The sequence below is a fragment of the Halichondria panicea genome, chromosome 17 (genome assembly GCF_963675165.1).
Source record: "Halichondria panicea chromosome 17, odHalPani1.1, whole genome shotgun sequence".
Lineage (NCBI taxonomy): Eukaryota > Metazoa > Porifera > Demospongiae > Suberitida > Halichondriidae > Halichondria > Halichondria panicea.
The window spans coordinates 159381-176350 of record NC_087393.1 but is presented as its reverse complement, the minus strand read 5'-3'; the positions used below and the strand labels follow the sequence as shown (position 1 = coordinate 176350).

Here is a 16970-nt window from a genome sequence, read left to right as displayed (position 1 = left end):
TTCCCTTTATTTCTCACACCGTTGATTTCAATATTGAAGAGTTTTTTCGGGTAAATAGGTCAACACAAGGGCTATGAAGAAGCTTCAAGACTAGCCAATTTGCTTTCCTAAAAGTCTGTACAGATCACCATAGGAACAGAGAATGAATAGAGCACCATCTCTCGGGCAGAAGCTGTCGAATGTCCAACACGTAAGCTAGCTAGCTAGCTAGCCAGTACAGGCTGACTCTCATACACACTTGTCACCTTTGTACAGATGCCAGTGTTGATAACTGCCACTTCTGCCTCTAAAGATGCTCCGGAGGGTTTCATCCTCAGGGACATCATCAGTATCCTTAGTATACATACACTGCAATATTGTCAGCTTTAATATTACAACTACATAATACATGTAATAATTATATAATAGACACAAATGTTGTCCTTCCTTAGCCCTCCCTCAGAGATGAGCTTTGACTCGACGGCCACTCGAGTGTTTCTACAGCAGTACTTAGTCAACGAGCTGTGTTCCACTAACAATGTGTTTGTCAAGCTGAGAGTACTGCGCTGTATAACAGCCGTCCTGGACGAGGGACACATCGAGTTCAAGCAAAACCTGAGGAAAGTTCCACAGCCGTTCAACGAAGCATCCAGTGAGTGGGTGTGTGTGATGTGTGTGAAGAGTGTGAGAGGTTCGATATAAATCAGCCTCCAAGTATTATCTTTAAATGACCATTATTTTCCCTCCTCTTGTGTAGAGCTGCGACCCCACCAACCCAAGAGTGAGAGCTTGGTGGCAGAGTGTGGTAGGATCAGGGACATGGCCTCAGTGAGTCTGCACATGTGACACAGTACCTTGAGTCTGCACATGTGACACCATTACAGTACCTTGAGTCTGCACATGTGACACCATTACAGTACCTTGAGTCTGCACATGTGACACCATTACAGTACCTTGAGTCTGCACATGTGACACCAACATTACAGTACCTTATTGTAATCATTCCTTTATTGTGTATAGAGGATATTGGACATGCTGTATGAAGACACTCCTGAGCTGAGGAGGAAACCAGCTCCTTCAGTCAGTTACAATGACTCCAACTCTACTGGCAAGTTCTGTGTGTGTGTGTCCATCCTGCAGTTGGTAGAGTTCCACTAATCTAGTTAACAGTGCATAATTTGTATTACACTGTCTTTATAATTATAGCTACAGTAAATGCATTTTGTGATGTTATTAATATGGATGGTTTCAATCTGCACTAGCTTCCTAGAACGTTTCACATATTATTTTCATACAGGTCAGAGTCAGAGCTCAGAGTCGTCCAATCGGATCACTGGATTTGGAAACAGCTCCTACACACCCCCATCACAACAGCCGACTACATGTAAGCCCCCGCCCACACACACACACCATCACCTTCAACCTCCCCGCCCACACACACACCATCACTTACTCCACAGCTACTAAACTGAAGAAGCTGTTTGGTGTGCCAAGTGCTGGCAAGACAATACAGTATGACCCCACCTATGTGACAATGGACCCTGTGCCCCATCTCCAGAACACTACCTCTGCCCCCCACACGGGGGGGCGCTATCAGGCCGAGGGGGATACTATCACTGGAAAAGGTTAGGTGGGCGCTATCAGGCCGAGGGGGGGGGGGGGTTGGTTAGTGTGCCCCAGGATGACCTTTCCAATGATGGGCTTAGATACAAATTCTGTGCTTAGGCGAAATCCACCAATTTTGACAAAAACAAAGGCTATACATAATTGTCACCTTTTGGTGGAACTACCTTGAGAGTGTGTGTGTTGGGATCAATAGAACAAGTGAAACTGTATTATTTTATTGAATGGCCTATAGCTACATAATTATATACTAGGTAATGGCTTCCTTCCCCTAGGTCATGTGACAGGAAAGGCTGGTGGTGGTTGGGATGATCATGCGGACTCCTCCCCTGAGACAGTTCGTGTACCTCGTCATGAACCCACACTGATAGAGGAACCACAAAATGGTGGCCATGATTTAGAGTCCACTAGCACTGAGCAGGAGAAGAGACTAGTAGATGATATCACAGCACCAGGGGGGATCAAGGCAGCACCCCCCAGGGAGATGTTGGTCAAGTTTGTGAGCCGATGCAGGGTATTGGATTGTCAGTCAGTGGTGGAGTACTTGCGGCTGAAGCTTGGTGCCGCGGAGAACCAAGTTGTCCTGGTGAGGGAAGGCTGCTAAATGGTTTTGAGTGTACTTTTTGGGATGTATGTAGGTAGAGAGTATTATTTAATTGCCTGCAAAGTTAAATATATTGTTACACCCACACACCCACACACACACACCCACACACACACACACATGCACACTCACAGAGGGCACTGTTTGTAATAGAAGCTCTCTCCCGCTCTGACTTGCCCGACATGCTCTCCTATCTTGACCTAGTGTTGGAGGAGTTGTCCACACTCTCCCAGGCACCACACACCACCATCAGGACCAAGGCCAACAAGGTTGGTATTACAGTCTTGGCCATCTTGTTTAAGTATCTGCTTGTTGGGCTTTGGTAATATCTGCCTTGTATATTGTAACATGCATGTACATGTGGATTAGGTGTTTCCCCTTATTATTGTACCAATAGCTAATATTTATGACCCAGGAAGCTAGTGAACAGATGTTGTTTATTGTGTCTCTGTATTTCAGATCCTGATGCAGTTGAATGCTCAGAATGTCCAGGCTGCTCAGTACCAGCCGACAGAGCGCCAGTCGTCCAATCAGACGCAGTCTAGCACTATTTTGGATATAGGGGGAGGAGCCTATGAGGAGATAGAAAAGGAGGAAACTGTCGTGAGTCAAGAGGTATGTAATACTGTACAAGATCACACTCCATTGAAAGATGGATTTTAGCCTAAAAAAACAATGTACAATGTCCGAATCCATCTTTAGTAGCTAAAGCAACATTATTAGTTATTAGCAAGGGCGTATGAAGAGAAGAGGGCATGCAACTACAATCTAGTGTATTACAAATGGGCGGGGATTATGTCTAAAAATAGTAAAGAATGTATTGCACGTGCACTTTATACTCTGACTAGCCTTTATTCCCTGGTGGGCCGTTGGCTAAATCATGGCTAAATATAGCATATCGTGTTGACTCATCAATATGACGCATACACAGTATACATTGTGAGTTGCATGCCCTCTTCTCTTCATACGCCCTTTCTGTTAGCCCGAGGCCCACAATGTAATGACTGATTGTACCCTCCACAGCAAAGTGAGTTGGCTGCTAGCTTGTTCTCTGGAATGTCTGTGAGCGGGGAGAAGAAGAGTCGGCCAAAACCAGTTAAACAGGTCAAGAAACCTGTCAAACAGGTGAAACCAGTTGCCCCTCCCTCTTCCTTTGAGGACCTTCTGGGACTGGTAAGGGTCATCTACTTATAATAATTATAGTATTGTAACAGTTTATACAGTGCATCATTATACTATTGTATAGAATGATGGGAGCTCTCAGGATGCTCCACCCACACAGCATCAAGCTCCACCCACACAGCCTCAAGCCCCACCCACACATGAAGAGTCATTACTAGGCAGTGGCGAGGACTCTCTCATCGAGTTTGAAGGTGGTGGTGATGAGGACTTTGACCCCTTGAAGAGAACTGCTCGAAGCGACTCTATTCGCTCCAATAGAGCTAATTCACTGAGTACCCCTCAAGTGGCCATAGCCACAGTGACTGCTACTGACATCTCATTGGTTCAACCAGCACAGTCGAGTAGTAATGGTCTCCTGGGTGATTTGGCCGGGGTTGATCTGAGCAATACGTCGTCATCGATGTCCACTCCTCCCACAGCACACAGGGAGCAGCCATTCTTTGCAGCGTTACAACCGTTACAACCTGCCTCCATGAGTGGAGGGGCTATGACATCAGGACAGCCTCTAATTAACACTGGAAACACAGGCTATCCTCAACAACAAGGAGGGCTGCTGAATCAAGGTGGAATTCTGTATGCCCCTGTTGGGCAGGCGTATGGAGGGGGTGTGGCACAAGGGGGTGGTGTGCCCATGATGTACATGCCAATGACTGGGCAACAACAGAGGGTGCAGTATGGAGGCCAGGTACGTGTGTGTGTGTGTGTGCGTGTGTGTGTGTGTGTGTGTGTGTGTGTGTACACTACTGTGCACTGTTACATGGCATGTAGCTTTGTGTGTGTGTGTGTGTGTGTGTGTGTGTGTGTGTGTGTGTGTGTGCGCGCGTGCGTGCGTGCGTGTTACATAGTAGATAGAGTTGTGGAGCCCTCTAACTCTGGGAGTAGCTGTATTGTCCTCCTAAAAGTAACACTGAAGATGTATTTTATAAGAGTAGTTGAGAGGATCCTTGTCCTGTGTAATAATAAACCTAGAGATGTCTTGTAATTGTAATTGCATATTCTTAGTTTTATTGGCCACTGATTCCTTCTCCCCTGCAGCAGCCTGGGATGGTGGTGGGGGGTGAAGCCAGGCCAGTGCAGAGAGCTGCCTCTATGACAGGGGCTACTGCAGCAGACACACCCACTTCTGACAGTGGCTTCAGCTTCCTAGGAAAATCAAACAAAGGCAGTGCTTTTGACTTTGTGAAAGACGAAATGCATGCTAGTAAGAACAAATAGCAAAACTCTGTAGTGCTCTGTAGACTGTTGATCTGTGGTGTTTTTTTTTGTGCTAGCAAGGTGCTGTGGGAAATGATGGTTTTCATTTTTCATTTTATTTCCTTTTTGTATTTGTTGGGCACCGCCCCTTTTGTGTAAGACTCTTGTTGAAATGATGTTGAACCATTATCAAAGCTATAGCTATTAAATTAGTAACAAGTACTTAACACTCAAGCTACACTGCATGTACTACTAGTAGCCTACCATGCCTATCTCGAGCTCAAAAGTGGACTCGAAGTGTTTCAATCTATGCCTCAAAGTTGAAGAGTTCTTGAAACTGGAGAACTATGGTAAACCCAACCTCACCCCCCCTGACTTCTGGAAGCAGCTGTCTAACAGTGAGGAAGCTGTGAGCAGGTACGTACCACACATGCCTGCATGCTCTCGTAATTATGGAAGCAAATTGATGAGCTAGCTGTGAATGGACACCACTGTATGTACTGTATGTATACTAAACTAGACAGAGAGCTACACACTAGCTTGCATTGTATCAGTTGACTGGACCTAGTCAGTGGTGAAGCTATTGTGTTGAGCATGCCAGGGACAATCGTTGAATGGTTTATATTCTATGGTACGGTACGGAACATTAAGCATTGGACACACTGTAGTGTTATGTGTATGCATGTACTGGATGCGTGTACTATTTATTGCAGTGTATATACTAGCTAGCTAGGAGCTGCACGCATAGATGATCACAGTCACCCTAGCAGCTCTGCTGTAGACCACACTTTAGTCTAGTAGAATATCACAACAGCGTGTGTGCAATAAGGCTTCTGTTAACATGAGCTAATGAGAGCATCTGTGTGAGCTAAGCTGTGGAATAAGTGTTAATAGTGGAATAAGTGTTAATTGTGGAAGTATTTCGAAGCACCAATACTGATATTTAACTCAACACTATAGTCCTAGATATGGGAGCACAGCATTGTGGGGTGTTGCACAATGGAATGCCTTTACTGGCTTGTTCAAAGCCTCCCGTTGTCACACCTCTAGCCAGACCATAGCAGCTTTGTGTATTGTAGTGAGAGGTGGTATAATACTAAGTGACTGAGTCACCACAATCCTTGAGAACTTCTTAGCTGTATAAACTTCCTGTAGTAATCGCTTCAAATTCATTTATGGTTTCCATGGAGTTTTTTTGTAAGTAACCACTTCCAATGTCACCTCTGAGGTCACTTCACATTGATCATGCACAGACTTCGGACTAGCTATGCTATAATGAAGATTTTGTATTCATCCCCTGCAGCTATATTGTATGCCTCATTGCCAAGCTCATCTCATTGGACAGCGAACACGGCAAGTTTCAATACTTACATCCGTATAGCATAAGTTTTTGTTTACTCTTCAAGATAAAGTACATGTACACACGATGATGATCAGTGGCTATAAGCAAGCATTGAAAGGTGTCCCAAGTGTTGTTATTAGACATGCTGAGTACGCAAGTAACTAGTGTAGTGTAGTGATGCATGTGTCAGTGTAGTGTTCACTCTCAAGCAAAGTGGGTAGGCTTCTCATTCTGTCACTTGATATCCTCTGCCAATGGTTTCCTTGTCCTCCCAGTGGATGGATTAGAATATCAAGTGTCAGTTGAACGTTTGAAATTGTGGTTTTTTAATGATTGTACTATCATCACTTTGAGACCACATACCTACGGCTATATAATGTACGAGTTTCCTGCATGTAATCACAATTAAGTTATGAAGATATTAACATCCTGTTGCCAGAATCAATAGAACCTGGCTTCTTGGGCTTCATTCACCCACCCCTAACATCATCCCTCACACATGCAGGTCTGAAGCCACTAGCTGGAGTGTACAGGGACCTGGTTGAGCTGCCAGTGGAGTACTCCAAGTACAAGTCCTGGGCCTCCAAACCTCTCCCAACCAACACCAAGAGCAGTGCACATATCCACCCCACTGTACAGAGCCAGCTGGGCTAATAGTGTGTGCATGTGTGTTGACCATGATTGAAGCCTCTCCTAGTCAGTGGTATGCCACAAACAGAAATTGTATGGTACACAAGGAACACATGTTGGACTACACGCAGGATGTGGTTATTCATACAGGCCAAGGATTTCTTTTGCCCTCCCTTTGTTTGTGGTTGCCTTCTTTAGAATTGATTCTTCTATCAAAACAATGCATAATTACATCATCCACACCTCTAGCTCTTGTTGACGTTAGCCGTGATATGTTGTTATAATTATTGGCTGGGCTAGTAGCGTGGAATTCATTTTCACTGTTACGTACATTGTTGTTTCCTTGACTACCTCACACTCGAGTTGCAGTTCTCCATTATTCGAACCATTAAGCATCTCAAGGAATGGCACGGCTTCACTCCCACCATGCATCTGCGTCATATGTACCTACGCTGGAACCTGGGTGAGTGTGTGTGGAGTGTGTGTGTGTGTGTGTGTGTGTGGAGTGTGTGCTCTGTGCTCGTATGTTGTTTACTGTGTATCTTTAAACATCCAAAACAGCTCATGTAGAGTACATGTAAATGTTTATGTACGAGCGAATGTGGTCATTGTTTGTTTGATTGACAAGGCAACACTTGTACACACGTGTAGCTCGCAACTCTGACGATACCAAGAAAGCTGATGGTTTTGAGGAGAGTGTAAGTTTCTCTTTTTCTTTGATCTCATACTAAATCCTTTGATGTGGTCTCCCTATTCCTTTGATCTCAGGTGATCAAAACGTTCTCGGTAGCCCAATCCAAGGAGGTCAGTATCTCCTCTCCCCTGCACAAGGTCAGCTTCAAAGAAGGGGTGGGGCTGATGTCAGAACATGAGGAGATGGAACTGACTCGGGTCCTTGTGGAGAGTGTCTACTGTAATCATCGGAGGTCACAGTTCGGCCGCCTCCCTCCAGACCAGTGCCGCCTCTGTGTCTATGGCAACGGTGAGTGGGTGTGTCCATTATTCCTGTAATTAGAATTAGGGAAATTATAACGTATGCTATAACTCCTCCGCCCCCTCACAGACAACCTCTCGTATGTGCGTCTTCGTCACCTCGTCTCTTGTAAGCCACACCTCCTCCAGCAGGCGACCAATCAGGTGCTAGGGATCATCAAGAAGGAGATATCTCACAGCCATGACTATGGTGACGGTGAGGTCCTCCTACCCATGCTCCACCTCTTCAGGGAGCTCATCACCATGGTGAGGATATAGATGAAGCCTGTTACTAGTTCCGCTAGTTTGTGGTTTGTGTTCTTTCAGCCTTACTGCACTTCATACTTTATACACTGTATAATTATTATATCTCAGAGGCGCACTGATTTGATTGGTTGATTGTCCCATATCTACACATTTATTCAGCGTGTGTGTTTTTGCTGCTATTTAATTATAGTGAGTGCACTTAGCTTTGGCACAGCTATAGAAGCACTCATGTTTTAGAAAAACAACTCAACAAAAGGTTTTGCTGTGTAAGCTAGAGCTATTGTGACACTCATGACTCTAAGGTTTCTGTTAGCATGGTGGGTCTATATATATAATTACTGTACGTGAGAAAGTGACGTGTACATTGTTCTTATCTATAGCTTAATCTTGTTAGCCTCATGACCATAACTATATACACCATTCAAGTGTACAAGGCAATACCCATTGTCAGTCTGTACCACATCCCACCGAGATGCTTACTGTAACTGTTTTCATTCTATAGTACACAACCCGTCAGAATAACTTAATTCCTTAAATTCATGATATTTTCAGTTCTTAATCACTAGCTACTGTCCCTCCCCGCACATACAGCTGGGTCCTGTGGACACGATGGAGGTATATAGAGCAGTGATACCATTCTATACATGGCCGCTAGCCCACGCTGAGTTCTCTCGTCGTGTACTGGACCTCATCCTACTGGAGGGCAAGGTTCGCGGGACCAACTTCAGACGCAAGGTCATGGCCGAGCAGAACGTTGGAGTCAAGCTGCATGCCACCAGGTGAGGTCTCGAATAGTAGCTGCAGGGAATGAAGAGGCCGGGTAGCCACGGAGATGCATTGCATGTTTGTTGATAGACGTAATTTAAGTACTCACACTAATGTTTTTAAATTGTGCATTTATATCTCTCGTCTTGTCATCTCCTCCTTGTTTCCTGCCTCCATGTGCAGGATTCGTCAGCAGCTAGTTCACATGATGGTAGACACCTCCCACCCTCTGTCACGTGGGGCTCTCTTCAACGACATCTTCTCCCTCCAACAAGAACCTCTTGATCAGCTCTCACTGCAGAGACTGCTCATTAGGAGTATCCTCCATTATCATGCATGTACTGTATATGGGGGCCTAGCGTTAAATACAATCTTTGAACGGCCATAACTTTAGTTTCGATGGTCTAATAACGTTAATTTTATGATTTTCTGAAAGCTTAGAGATAGACCTTTCAGGTGATGTGTTTAAAAAAAATATGTGTACCTGTTTTGGGGAAATTATGGCCCAAGCATTCCAAATTTGAGATTTGAGTGTTTCTTTTACTGCGTTGCTCAGATTGTTTCATGTCAGTGATGCCTCACGATACTGACATTGTTGAGCTGGAGGGGAAGCTACGGGTAGGCTCACTTATCACACACCCCCACGCACACCCTAACACCTCACACACCCTCACAGCGACTCTCATCGGATGCCTTGAGGAAGTTCTGTCACCAGTTACTAGAGCTGACAGACAATGCCACTAACACTATACCTGAAGAGGACCCAGTGCGCACTCTCACTAACCAGCTCAAGCAACTCCACACAACCATCAAGCAGCACGCAGGTACGCCAGGGTGGGTGTGGTCAACTTGATTGAGATACGTGTTTATGTACTATCATATCTAGATCGATCTTTGTATGTGGATGTCCATGTACTTCATTACCCCCCCCACCCCCCACACACACATCACACACACACACATCACACACACACATCACACACACACACATCACACACACACACCCCACACACACACACACACACACAGAATCAGATGAGCAACGAGACAGTGCCGTCAGCTGCAGCAGTTCCGATGATGAGCTCCAGTTCTCAGAGGGTCACTTGTCATCTTTCCCACTCCCGCCCCCACACTTTCACACCCACTCACTCGACAACACACAATATCCAACAATCCTCGTCAACTTCAGAGAGATACTTATCAAATCTCAACAAAAGGCCACCCCCAAAATCTCGAGGCAGGAATATGTGGAGGAGCCAGATCGTGTGCCAAGTATTCGCAAACTGCCTTCTTCGATTGAGGAAAGCCTGGATAGTGTCGAGGTCTTGACTAATGGCGATAGTGAACATCACATGACAAACGGAGACATTAACCACGTGCCAAACGGTGATATTTCTGCAATTTTGGACGACAAAGAAAATGACACATCAACGGATATGAGCCAAGATTCGTGTCCTCCTAGTTCACCTACAACCCTTGCTTTCTCTACTAGCGATGACACCATCTCCAACAAGACAAGTGATGACCAGCGCTCCCCTCAAGCTAGTCAGGATCATGATCCCCCGACACCAAAGCAGCTGCTCGAGAGACGACAGACGTACCATCAAGGAATGATTCCTTCTCGTACCAACAGTTTATCAGCGAATGCGACTGGATCTCCGGGCCTGAGACGGTATCCTAGCATGAGCGGGGGGACACCTCCTACCCGATCTATGAGTATCAGCAGCAATCCTCTCAATAGTCTACGAACACAACTCAAACGGAAGAGCACTTCGTACAATTTATCAGTGAAGCGTCGCTCTAGGAAAGAGTCTGCTAGTACAGTGCTGTCCCCTACTCACAGGCCAAGTTTGAAACTGGTTAAAATTGTACTAGCCGGTAACGACATCATGGTGAGTCACGCTGCTAAGGCATACGCTCATTTGAGAATGGACGAACCAAATCTATTCAGTGGATTGGATATTCGATTCTACCACGTGCCTCTATCTAGAGCGTCAACCCTGTATGGGATAGATATGGGCGGGGCTTCCTCTCCACCTGACCACCCAGACCTGCCGGAGCCGATGATGGAACAGTTTAACACGAGTGGTAATGATGTCCACATTGGCAGATTCCTGGCTCACATGGACAGCTGGTACGAGCGTAACCTCATGATAGCAGCCCACCACCTCCTCAGACTACTACCAGCCGTGAGTGCGTGTACAGTTGTGACTATAGTGCTATACCTTCATTAGTACATGTATCACCATTTGGTTACAGAGTGGCCATTGTTTGTTATTTTAAGAGGATGTTTTGTGCACAACTGTTCATTTGGGACCTGGTTACAGTTGACCTTTCTTCAAGGGCGCCCATTAAGAGGGATTCCACTGTTCATTTGCATGAAGCTCTGCGTACAGTTACTCAGTTGTGGCATGTTTTCCTTATGCAGGATGTTCCCTTTGATCCTCCAAAGTCCAAAGGTCTCGGTGACCGAGCGATGTCTCCCATGGCAACGGAGGGTGATGGTTCTCAATCCAACAAGGTGCCCATGACTCCAGCCAAGGTACACAATCTCTCCATCGTTATAATTATATGCAAGTAGCTACAGATTACAGTCAACCTTCATAAATTATAACCATTGGGAAGATAATTATACTGTCACATGCTCACCCCACACACACACACACACACACACCACACACATGCAGCTGCTCATTGACACGGTAGCCCAGTACACTCAGGAGGCAAGTCACTGTATCCACATGAAGCTGTTCAGAGTCAAGATGAGTCTGAAGAATGAAAAGAGTGGCAAGATAGAACATCGTGAGGTCATCATGCTTCACAGATTAGACGTTCAGAGACTCTCCGGGAAGAAGCACAGTGAGTGGGTGGGTGTGAGGGGTAGTGTGGTGTGGGTGGAGATGTGTGTTGGCAGACCAATCGGATTGGTTGAGAGCTAGCCCATGTACAGTGAGTGTGTTTCCTTTGAATGGCCATAATTATGGTTACGTTGGTCCAATAACATCTCTAATTTTCTGATTTTCATTCGTTATAAATCCAACATTTTGTCGGGGCCATAATTTGTCATTTTTCGGCCTTGGACCATGGGCTATTTATTCATGGTATCGCTAAATTGGCAAATACTTTTATGTATCAAATATGATTTTTGATGACACCATTTCAACTATTTTTTTCTAAGCTTTCAGAAAATCCTAAAAAAATTGACATTAGATCCACGGAATTCAAGTTATGGCAGCCAAAAGAATCCCCAAACCGAACGGGATGTAGTTGAACATCTTTCAACAGCCTTAACTTGAGTATCGTTGATCCAATGTCAAAAATGCTCTGTATAGGTCGACCTATACTGTATGTATATTTAAATATGATTATCTCTTTCTCAGGTCGACAAGTAAAACCATTTGAAGCTAATGTCACAATGACAGAGGTAAGGACATTCCCACACCCTCACACTTACCACATGCACACAATCCCGCCCCCTCACAGCTGGCTCTCGACCACAGCCTGAGGCGCTCCGAGATAATGGAGATGACGAATGTGTGGGCGGTACGGGCTAGTAATATACCGCGTGCAGGTGACACTGGTGTGCCCAACCCAGGTAGAGAGTGCTCGTCATGTGACATTCATGTAATCTGTCATGTGATCTGTTTATCTGATCACTCTCGTATGGCACGGTTCTTGAGGTCCAACATGCTACAGTGTGTGTCAGTCTAGCTGTGTGTCAGTTAGCTAGCTGTGTGCCAGTTAGCTGTGTGCCTTTACTGTAGTGCCTTGATTCACAATACGACATGGTTAATTGGAGGGGGGGGGGAATCTTACATCATAATTATAGTGTCGTATTGTGAACCTGCCTTTCATTCATGTGTGTGTGTGTGTGTGTCTCTCTGCTGCGTCTATTGTGGATAATTTAACAAAGTGTCTTGTCCTATTATCCTCCCCCGGCCACAGAGAATGAAAGTTTTGAGCTGACAATTGTGAAGGCCCAGGTTGAGGGAGGTAGGTTTGGTGGCAGCAAGGTGCGTGCTCAGGAGGAGACCCTCCATCACTCATGTGACCTGATCCTAGAGACGAGGGACAAGCCTCTCACTGTCATGGTGGACAATGATCTGGACATGCTCGTGGAGAACGTTATCAGGTGAAGTGCAGTTATCAAATAGAGCTAGCTAGAAATGCCATCATTATTTTCACTGAGAAATTGCAATCCAAAACATTTTCTGTAAATGTTTGTAATTGTTACACACCAGCTAGGTCCTGCCCCCCCCCCCTCACACACACACACACCACACCACACACACCTCACACACACCCCACACACACACACACACACACAGGCTTGAGGTGGCACCAGCCTACTTGGACCAATCATTTCGGTCGGCTGCCACAACCAGTCTAGCCTCAAGACGTAACGACCACAGAGCAGAAAAGCAACTGGACTTCCCCTTAATGACCTTCTGGCCTATAGATCTTTGATGATTGTGTAGAACGCAACGAGTGCAATAATAATTATAATACTTTTTTTAATGCTATAGCACACACATTTATAGCCACATTCACTTTTTATGGAAATTTTTAATTTATTTGAAAAATGTGTGTATATACAAAATTTCTGTTTCTATGGTGTTCTATGATTGTTTGTTTGTTGCTATGACAACGTGGTTCCTTGGTGACAGTGTCGGGTCAAACAGTGGATAGAGGCTGACGTCTGTGTAACCTGGGGGGGGGCCGGGGGGGGGGGGAGAGATGTGCATGGAGGCTGGAAATAGTATACACAGCAACTACACTAAAGTACAAAGATGTTCTTGACGGGTATATGGACAACAACTCGTGCATGTAATGTGCTATTCCTTGTGGAATGTGGGGGGGGGGTGTTTGATTACATGGTAATTACCTTGCTCTATAAGGAACATGGCTCTGTCCAACAGCAGTACACTCTCCACACAAGGGGCCAGTGTCAGTCGCAGCATGAAGAACATCACCACCCTCCTCCACTCCTCCTCTACCAAGACCCTCAGGGCATCCAGCTCGGCAGGGGGTGGACTGGGTGTGGCTAGAGACCCCAGCAAAGCATGGGCATATCTGTGTGTATAAACATACATATGTACCGGTATCATTAGCCATGACTTACTCCATAAAAGGAAGCTTTGACACTCTCTTGCTGATCCTAACCTGACTCCGTCTGAGGCCTCTCTGAGGGGGCGGGTTGGTGGGCGTGGTCTTGTGTGAGTGTGCATGTGTCTATATTAATACCTTTCTTAGTAGTACCTCGACTGCTGCTCTGTGACAATGAACCTTTAGATGATGAAATGATTCCAGTGATCCTATGTGGGGGCGGAGGGAATATTAGTGTGTGTGTGTGTGTGTGTGAGGGTGTGGGGGGAAATTAGTGTGTGAGGGTGTGGGGGACATTAGTGTGTGTGTGTGTGTGTGTGTGTGTGTGTGTGTGTGTGTGTGTGTGTGTGTGTGTGTGTGTGTGTGTGTGTGTGTGTGTGTGTGTGTGTGTGTGTGTGTGTGCAACACCTTGCAATCTCTCTCTGTACCTCTCATTAGAGTGACATGCTACCTCCCTAGCCTCATATCTGAGACCACACTCTAGTCTCCTCCCACACCCACTCATCGGGTATCCACACACCGCCCCCTCACATGTCAGTTTCATATAGCAGCATCCGACTGAGGCCACACCCACAACACGCCCACTTCCAGCAAACACTCGTAGTATAGTCGGGGCCAGATCTCCACAGGTGTGGAGTCCAACTAGTATATAGCGCTCGTCATCGTCCCTATAAGAAGTTACATAGTGACAAGTATCACATGATTCAGGTAATTACTCGGAGGATGCACATAATGCTCCAGTGGTTGTTTCTCCATCCTCAACATGACTCAACAGAATGTCTTCAATAGAAGCCTCAGGTCCTATCTACATTGTATCAATATCAATATAATTATTATAAACTCTCTCACCATTGCTTCAATGTGGGTCAGGCTGCCACTATCTGATGAGTTGCCATGGTGACCACCACCTCCTCCTCTCTTGGCCAACATCTTCTCAACGTCTCTACAAGATCACATTTGTGCAAAGTGTACAAAATCAGTCTAGTGTCTTCACCGCAACTAGGAGAGCTATAAGGAGCTACATAATTATATATAGCAACTACACAGGTAGTATAATGACTTACTTGTCGTATTTAGCCGCAGTGGTGAGGTGTCCGCCCACTCCCTCCACACCAGTCACACTCAGTCCATACTTGTGAGCCAGATACCGGCTCAGGTGACCCTGCAATGAGGTATCATCATCCAGAGCTAGACCTTCATGTCAGGCCACTCCCTGGCCCCTTACCTGCCCAGATCCAACATCCTGAGGGCCAGGGGGACAAGGTGAACAATACATGGACACAGTCTAGTTCAAACTTACTACTATGTTCTTGCACTTTGTCTCCAGGGAAAGATGATGAATTTTCTGTAAGCAAGAAAACAATCTTCATTGTAAATCCTAAGAGTTAATTATAAGATAATTATACTCTTGATAATTATACTTATATAATTGTTACCTCTCCAAAAACTTTAATCTCGTGTTGTTTTTTTGGCTTGATATGACATCTGAAAACATGCTCCAGACCCTCCAGTTGAGACCCCACCCTGACATTGTGGGGGGTCACGTCTACTGGTTGCCGTGGTAGCGAGAGTGAGTGAGCGGCAGCAGAGAATGCAAGAAGTGAGAGTGGGTAGACTTTAGACAGCGGTGCACTGTGTGTGTGTGTGTAATGAGTGGAGGGTGTGTGGGTGTGGAATCACCCCTCCCACCTCTACCCTTGTACGTACTTGTTTCCACCTCCCTGCAATAGCAGACGAGACACTTCAAATAGATCAGCTGAATACAGTGCATCTTGCCAAGACTGGGGTAGCTTCAACCAATGGGATTCAGTGAAAAACTCCTGCATAATTTAAACATGCAAGTGTTGCCATAATTATTATTTGAGCTTTCTAGAGTATCAGTAGTTATTGGCCTCATGACTCACAATGACGTAGCTATTCAGTAGCCATCTGAAGGAGCTCACCAACTGAGCAAGTCGAGACAGTCTCTCTGTGCAAGTTGCTGCATCCACGCCCATCTTTTTATAACCAGGCCATGTGAAGTGCTCTATTACAGGCCGCTCGAGATAACGCCTTTCCCAGAACAGCTGAGAAGGCGTGGTCTCTAGCTCGATGACTATAATCTCATGAATCAGCCGCCCTTCCTTTGGGAACCCAAAGGAAGTTCATGAGATTACGATCGATCATTGCAGCTAGCTAACGTACCAGGTACATCCAGTGATAGAGGAATTCTGCAGTTCAGATCAAAATGAGTAAGTATTCCACTAAATCATCTTGGATATTATTATGTATTTGTTACTTCCTCACCGTCTGTGGTAGCGAGTAACTCCGGTCAACAACAACACGGTGGCTACCGTCCTCTGCAGCAAGTGCCCCATGAGTATCCTCGCAGCATGTACTCTCCTGCCCCGGCCAACCAGTACCCTCCTGCCCCAGCCAATATGGGAGCCCAACAACAGTCCAGCAACACCGTGAGTTAGTATGCACACTTTGTAAGCTAGGCACAATCATCATCAATGTCGAATCAACAAGCTGAATGGTTGTAGCTGTAACTACTCTGTATAGCTGCTAACATTAGTGTGAGGTGATATCCCTATACAGAACGTGGTGGTGACAAACCAGCCTGGAGTTGCTACCATGACTGTCACGCCACCCTCAGAGAAGCCCGACCCTAGAGCCTTCATCGTAACAATCATACTCATGTCATGCTGCTTTTGGGCATGGCCTCTGTTCCTCTGCTTCGTACCAGCACTTATCCTCTCCGTGGTGGTAAGCCTCACTTATGTGTAGTAAAATAACTAACTATGGCTGTTGAGGCCAAATTGAATTTGGCAATGTGAATATCGTTATCTTAGAATTACTGCAATCTGATTGGGCGCACTCCTCAGCAGTTGAAGTTAGCTTGACACAATTTATGTATGCGTGTATATAATTATGATCAGATGTTGTCTATTTCCGCACAGGGTTTCAACTATGGCTACTCCAAGTCTCGAGAGCTGCAGAAGCAGTCCAGGCTCTTTATGTCCGTGGCTATTGGGTTGGACATTGCAGCTGGCGTAGTGTTCTGTGTATCTATAGTGATATACGTCATCATTGTTGCTAGTGTATAGTTCACATGTTTAATGTTTGATGTGTTTTGATTAATAGATAAATACACAAAAAAGACTTCTGGACAACACTACTGTTATTATTATAATAATAGTTCTTTATTGTGAAATTTATATTGTCAACAAGCTGAGCCTGATGTAATGTCTGAGGAACATGTATGTTCTGTGTGTGTCATCAGTGGTTAAATATGTATTTTGTGTTTACGTTATTGTACACATC

The 16970-nt window shown here is 45.4% G+C and overlaps 4 protein-coding genes across 6 annotated transcripts; 3 read left to right on the top strand and 1 right to left on the bottom strand.

Annotated features, from left to right (window-relative positions):
* The first annotated feature begins 47 nt into the window (after positions 1-47).
* On the top strand, positions 48-4765 carry LOC135351492 (uncharacterized). Of its 2 annotated transcripts, none has more exons than XM_064550495.1 (13): positions 48-190; positions 256-328; positions 443-631; positions 737-807; positions 1000-1087; positions 1277-1363; positions 1440-1604; positions 1878-2188; positions 2341-2475; positions 2666-2821; positions 3230-3379; positions 3453-4073; positions 4427-4765. In XM_064550495.1, exons 1-13 carry the CDS (start codon positions 143-145, stop codon positions 4601-4603), a joined length of 2271 nt encoding a protein of 756 aa, XP_064406565.1. In that variant the 5' UTR covers positions 48-142; the 3' UTR covers positions 4604-4765. The 2 variants fall into 2 exon arrangements, with proteins under 2 accessions (XP_064406565.1, XP_064406564.1); XM_064550494.1 differs by having other exon boundaries at positions 4424-4765.
* Positions 4766-4844: 79 nt separating this feature from the next.
* On the top strand, positions 4845-13206 carry LOC135351490 (uncharacterized). 2 transcript variants are annotated; one of them, XM_064550491.1, is made up of 18 exons: positions 4845-4999; positions 5886-5935; positions 6430-6543; positions 6913-7017; positions 7206-7252; positions 7323-7536; positions 7618-7793; positions 8385-8572; positions 8742-8875; positions 9115-9176; positions 9235-9382; positions 9588-10747; positions 10987-11100; positions 11246-11417; positions 11939-11982; positions 12042-12129; positions 12504-12690; positions 12887-13206. In XM_064550491.1, the coding sequence occupies exons 1-18, from the start codon at positions 4848-4850 to the stop codon at positions 13023-13025; spliced, it is 3294 nt and encodes a 1097-aa protein (XP_064406561.1). In that variant the 5' UTR covers positions 4845-4847; the 3' UTR covers positions 13026-13206. The 2 variants fall into 2 exon arrangements, with proteins under 2 accessions (XP_064406561.1, XP_064406560.1); XM_064550490.1 differs by having other exon boundaries at positions 12042-12153.
* Positions 13105-15798, bottom strand: LOC135351495 (methyltransferase-like protein 25B). Its single transcript, XM_064550498.1, has 13 exons — positions 15569-15798; positions 15372-15484; positions 15101-15296; positions 14965-15009; positions 14890-14907; positions 14729-14826; positions 14514-14607; positions 14381-14469; positions 14073-14332; positions 13803-13873; positions 13681-13742; positions 13444-13631; positions 13105-13266 (listed from the first exon to the last, which is right to left on the bottom strand). Exons 1-13 carry the CDS (start codon positions 15659-15661, stop codon positions 13178-13180), a joined length of 1416 nt encoding a protein of 471 aa, XP_064406568.1. The 5' UTR covers positions 15662-15798; the 3' UTR covers positions 13105-13177.
* LOC135351501 (uncharacterized) lies at positions 15757-16881 on the top strand. Its single transcript, XM_064550509.1, has 4 exons — positions 15757-15895; positions 15963-16114; positions 16245-16412; positions 16607-16881. Exons 1-4 carry the CDS (start codon positions 15892-15894, stop codon positions 16751-16753), a joined length of 471 nt encoding a protein of 156 aa, XP_064406579.1. The 5' UTR covers positions 15757-15891; the 3' UTR covers positions 16754-16881.
* The last annotated feature ends 89 nt before the right edge of the window (positions 16882-16970 follow it).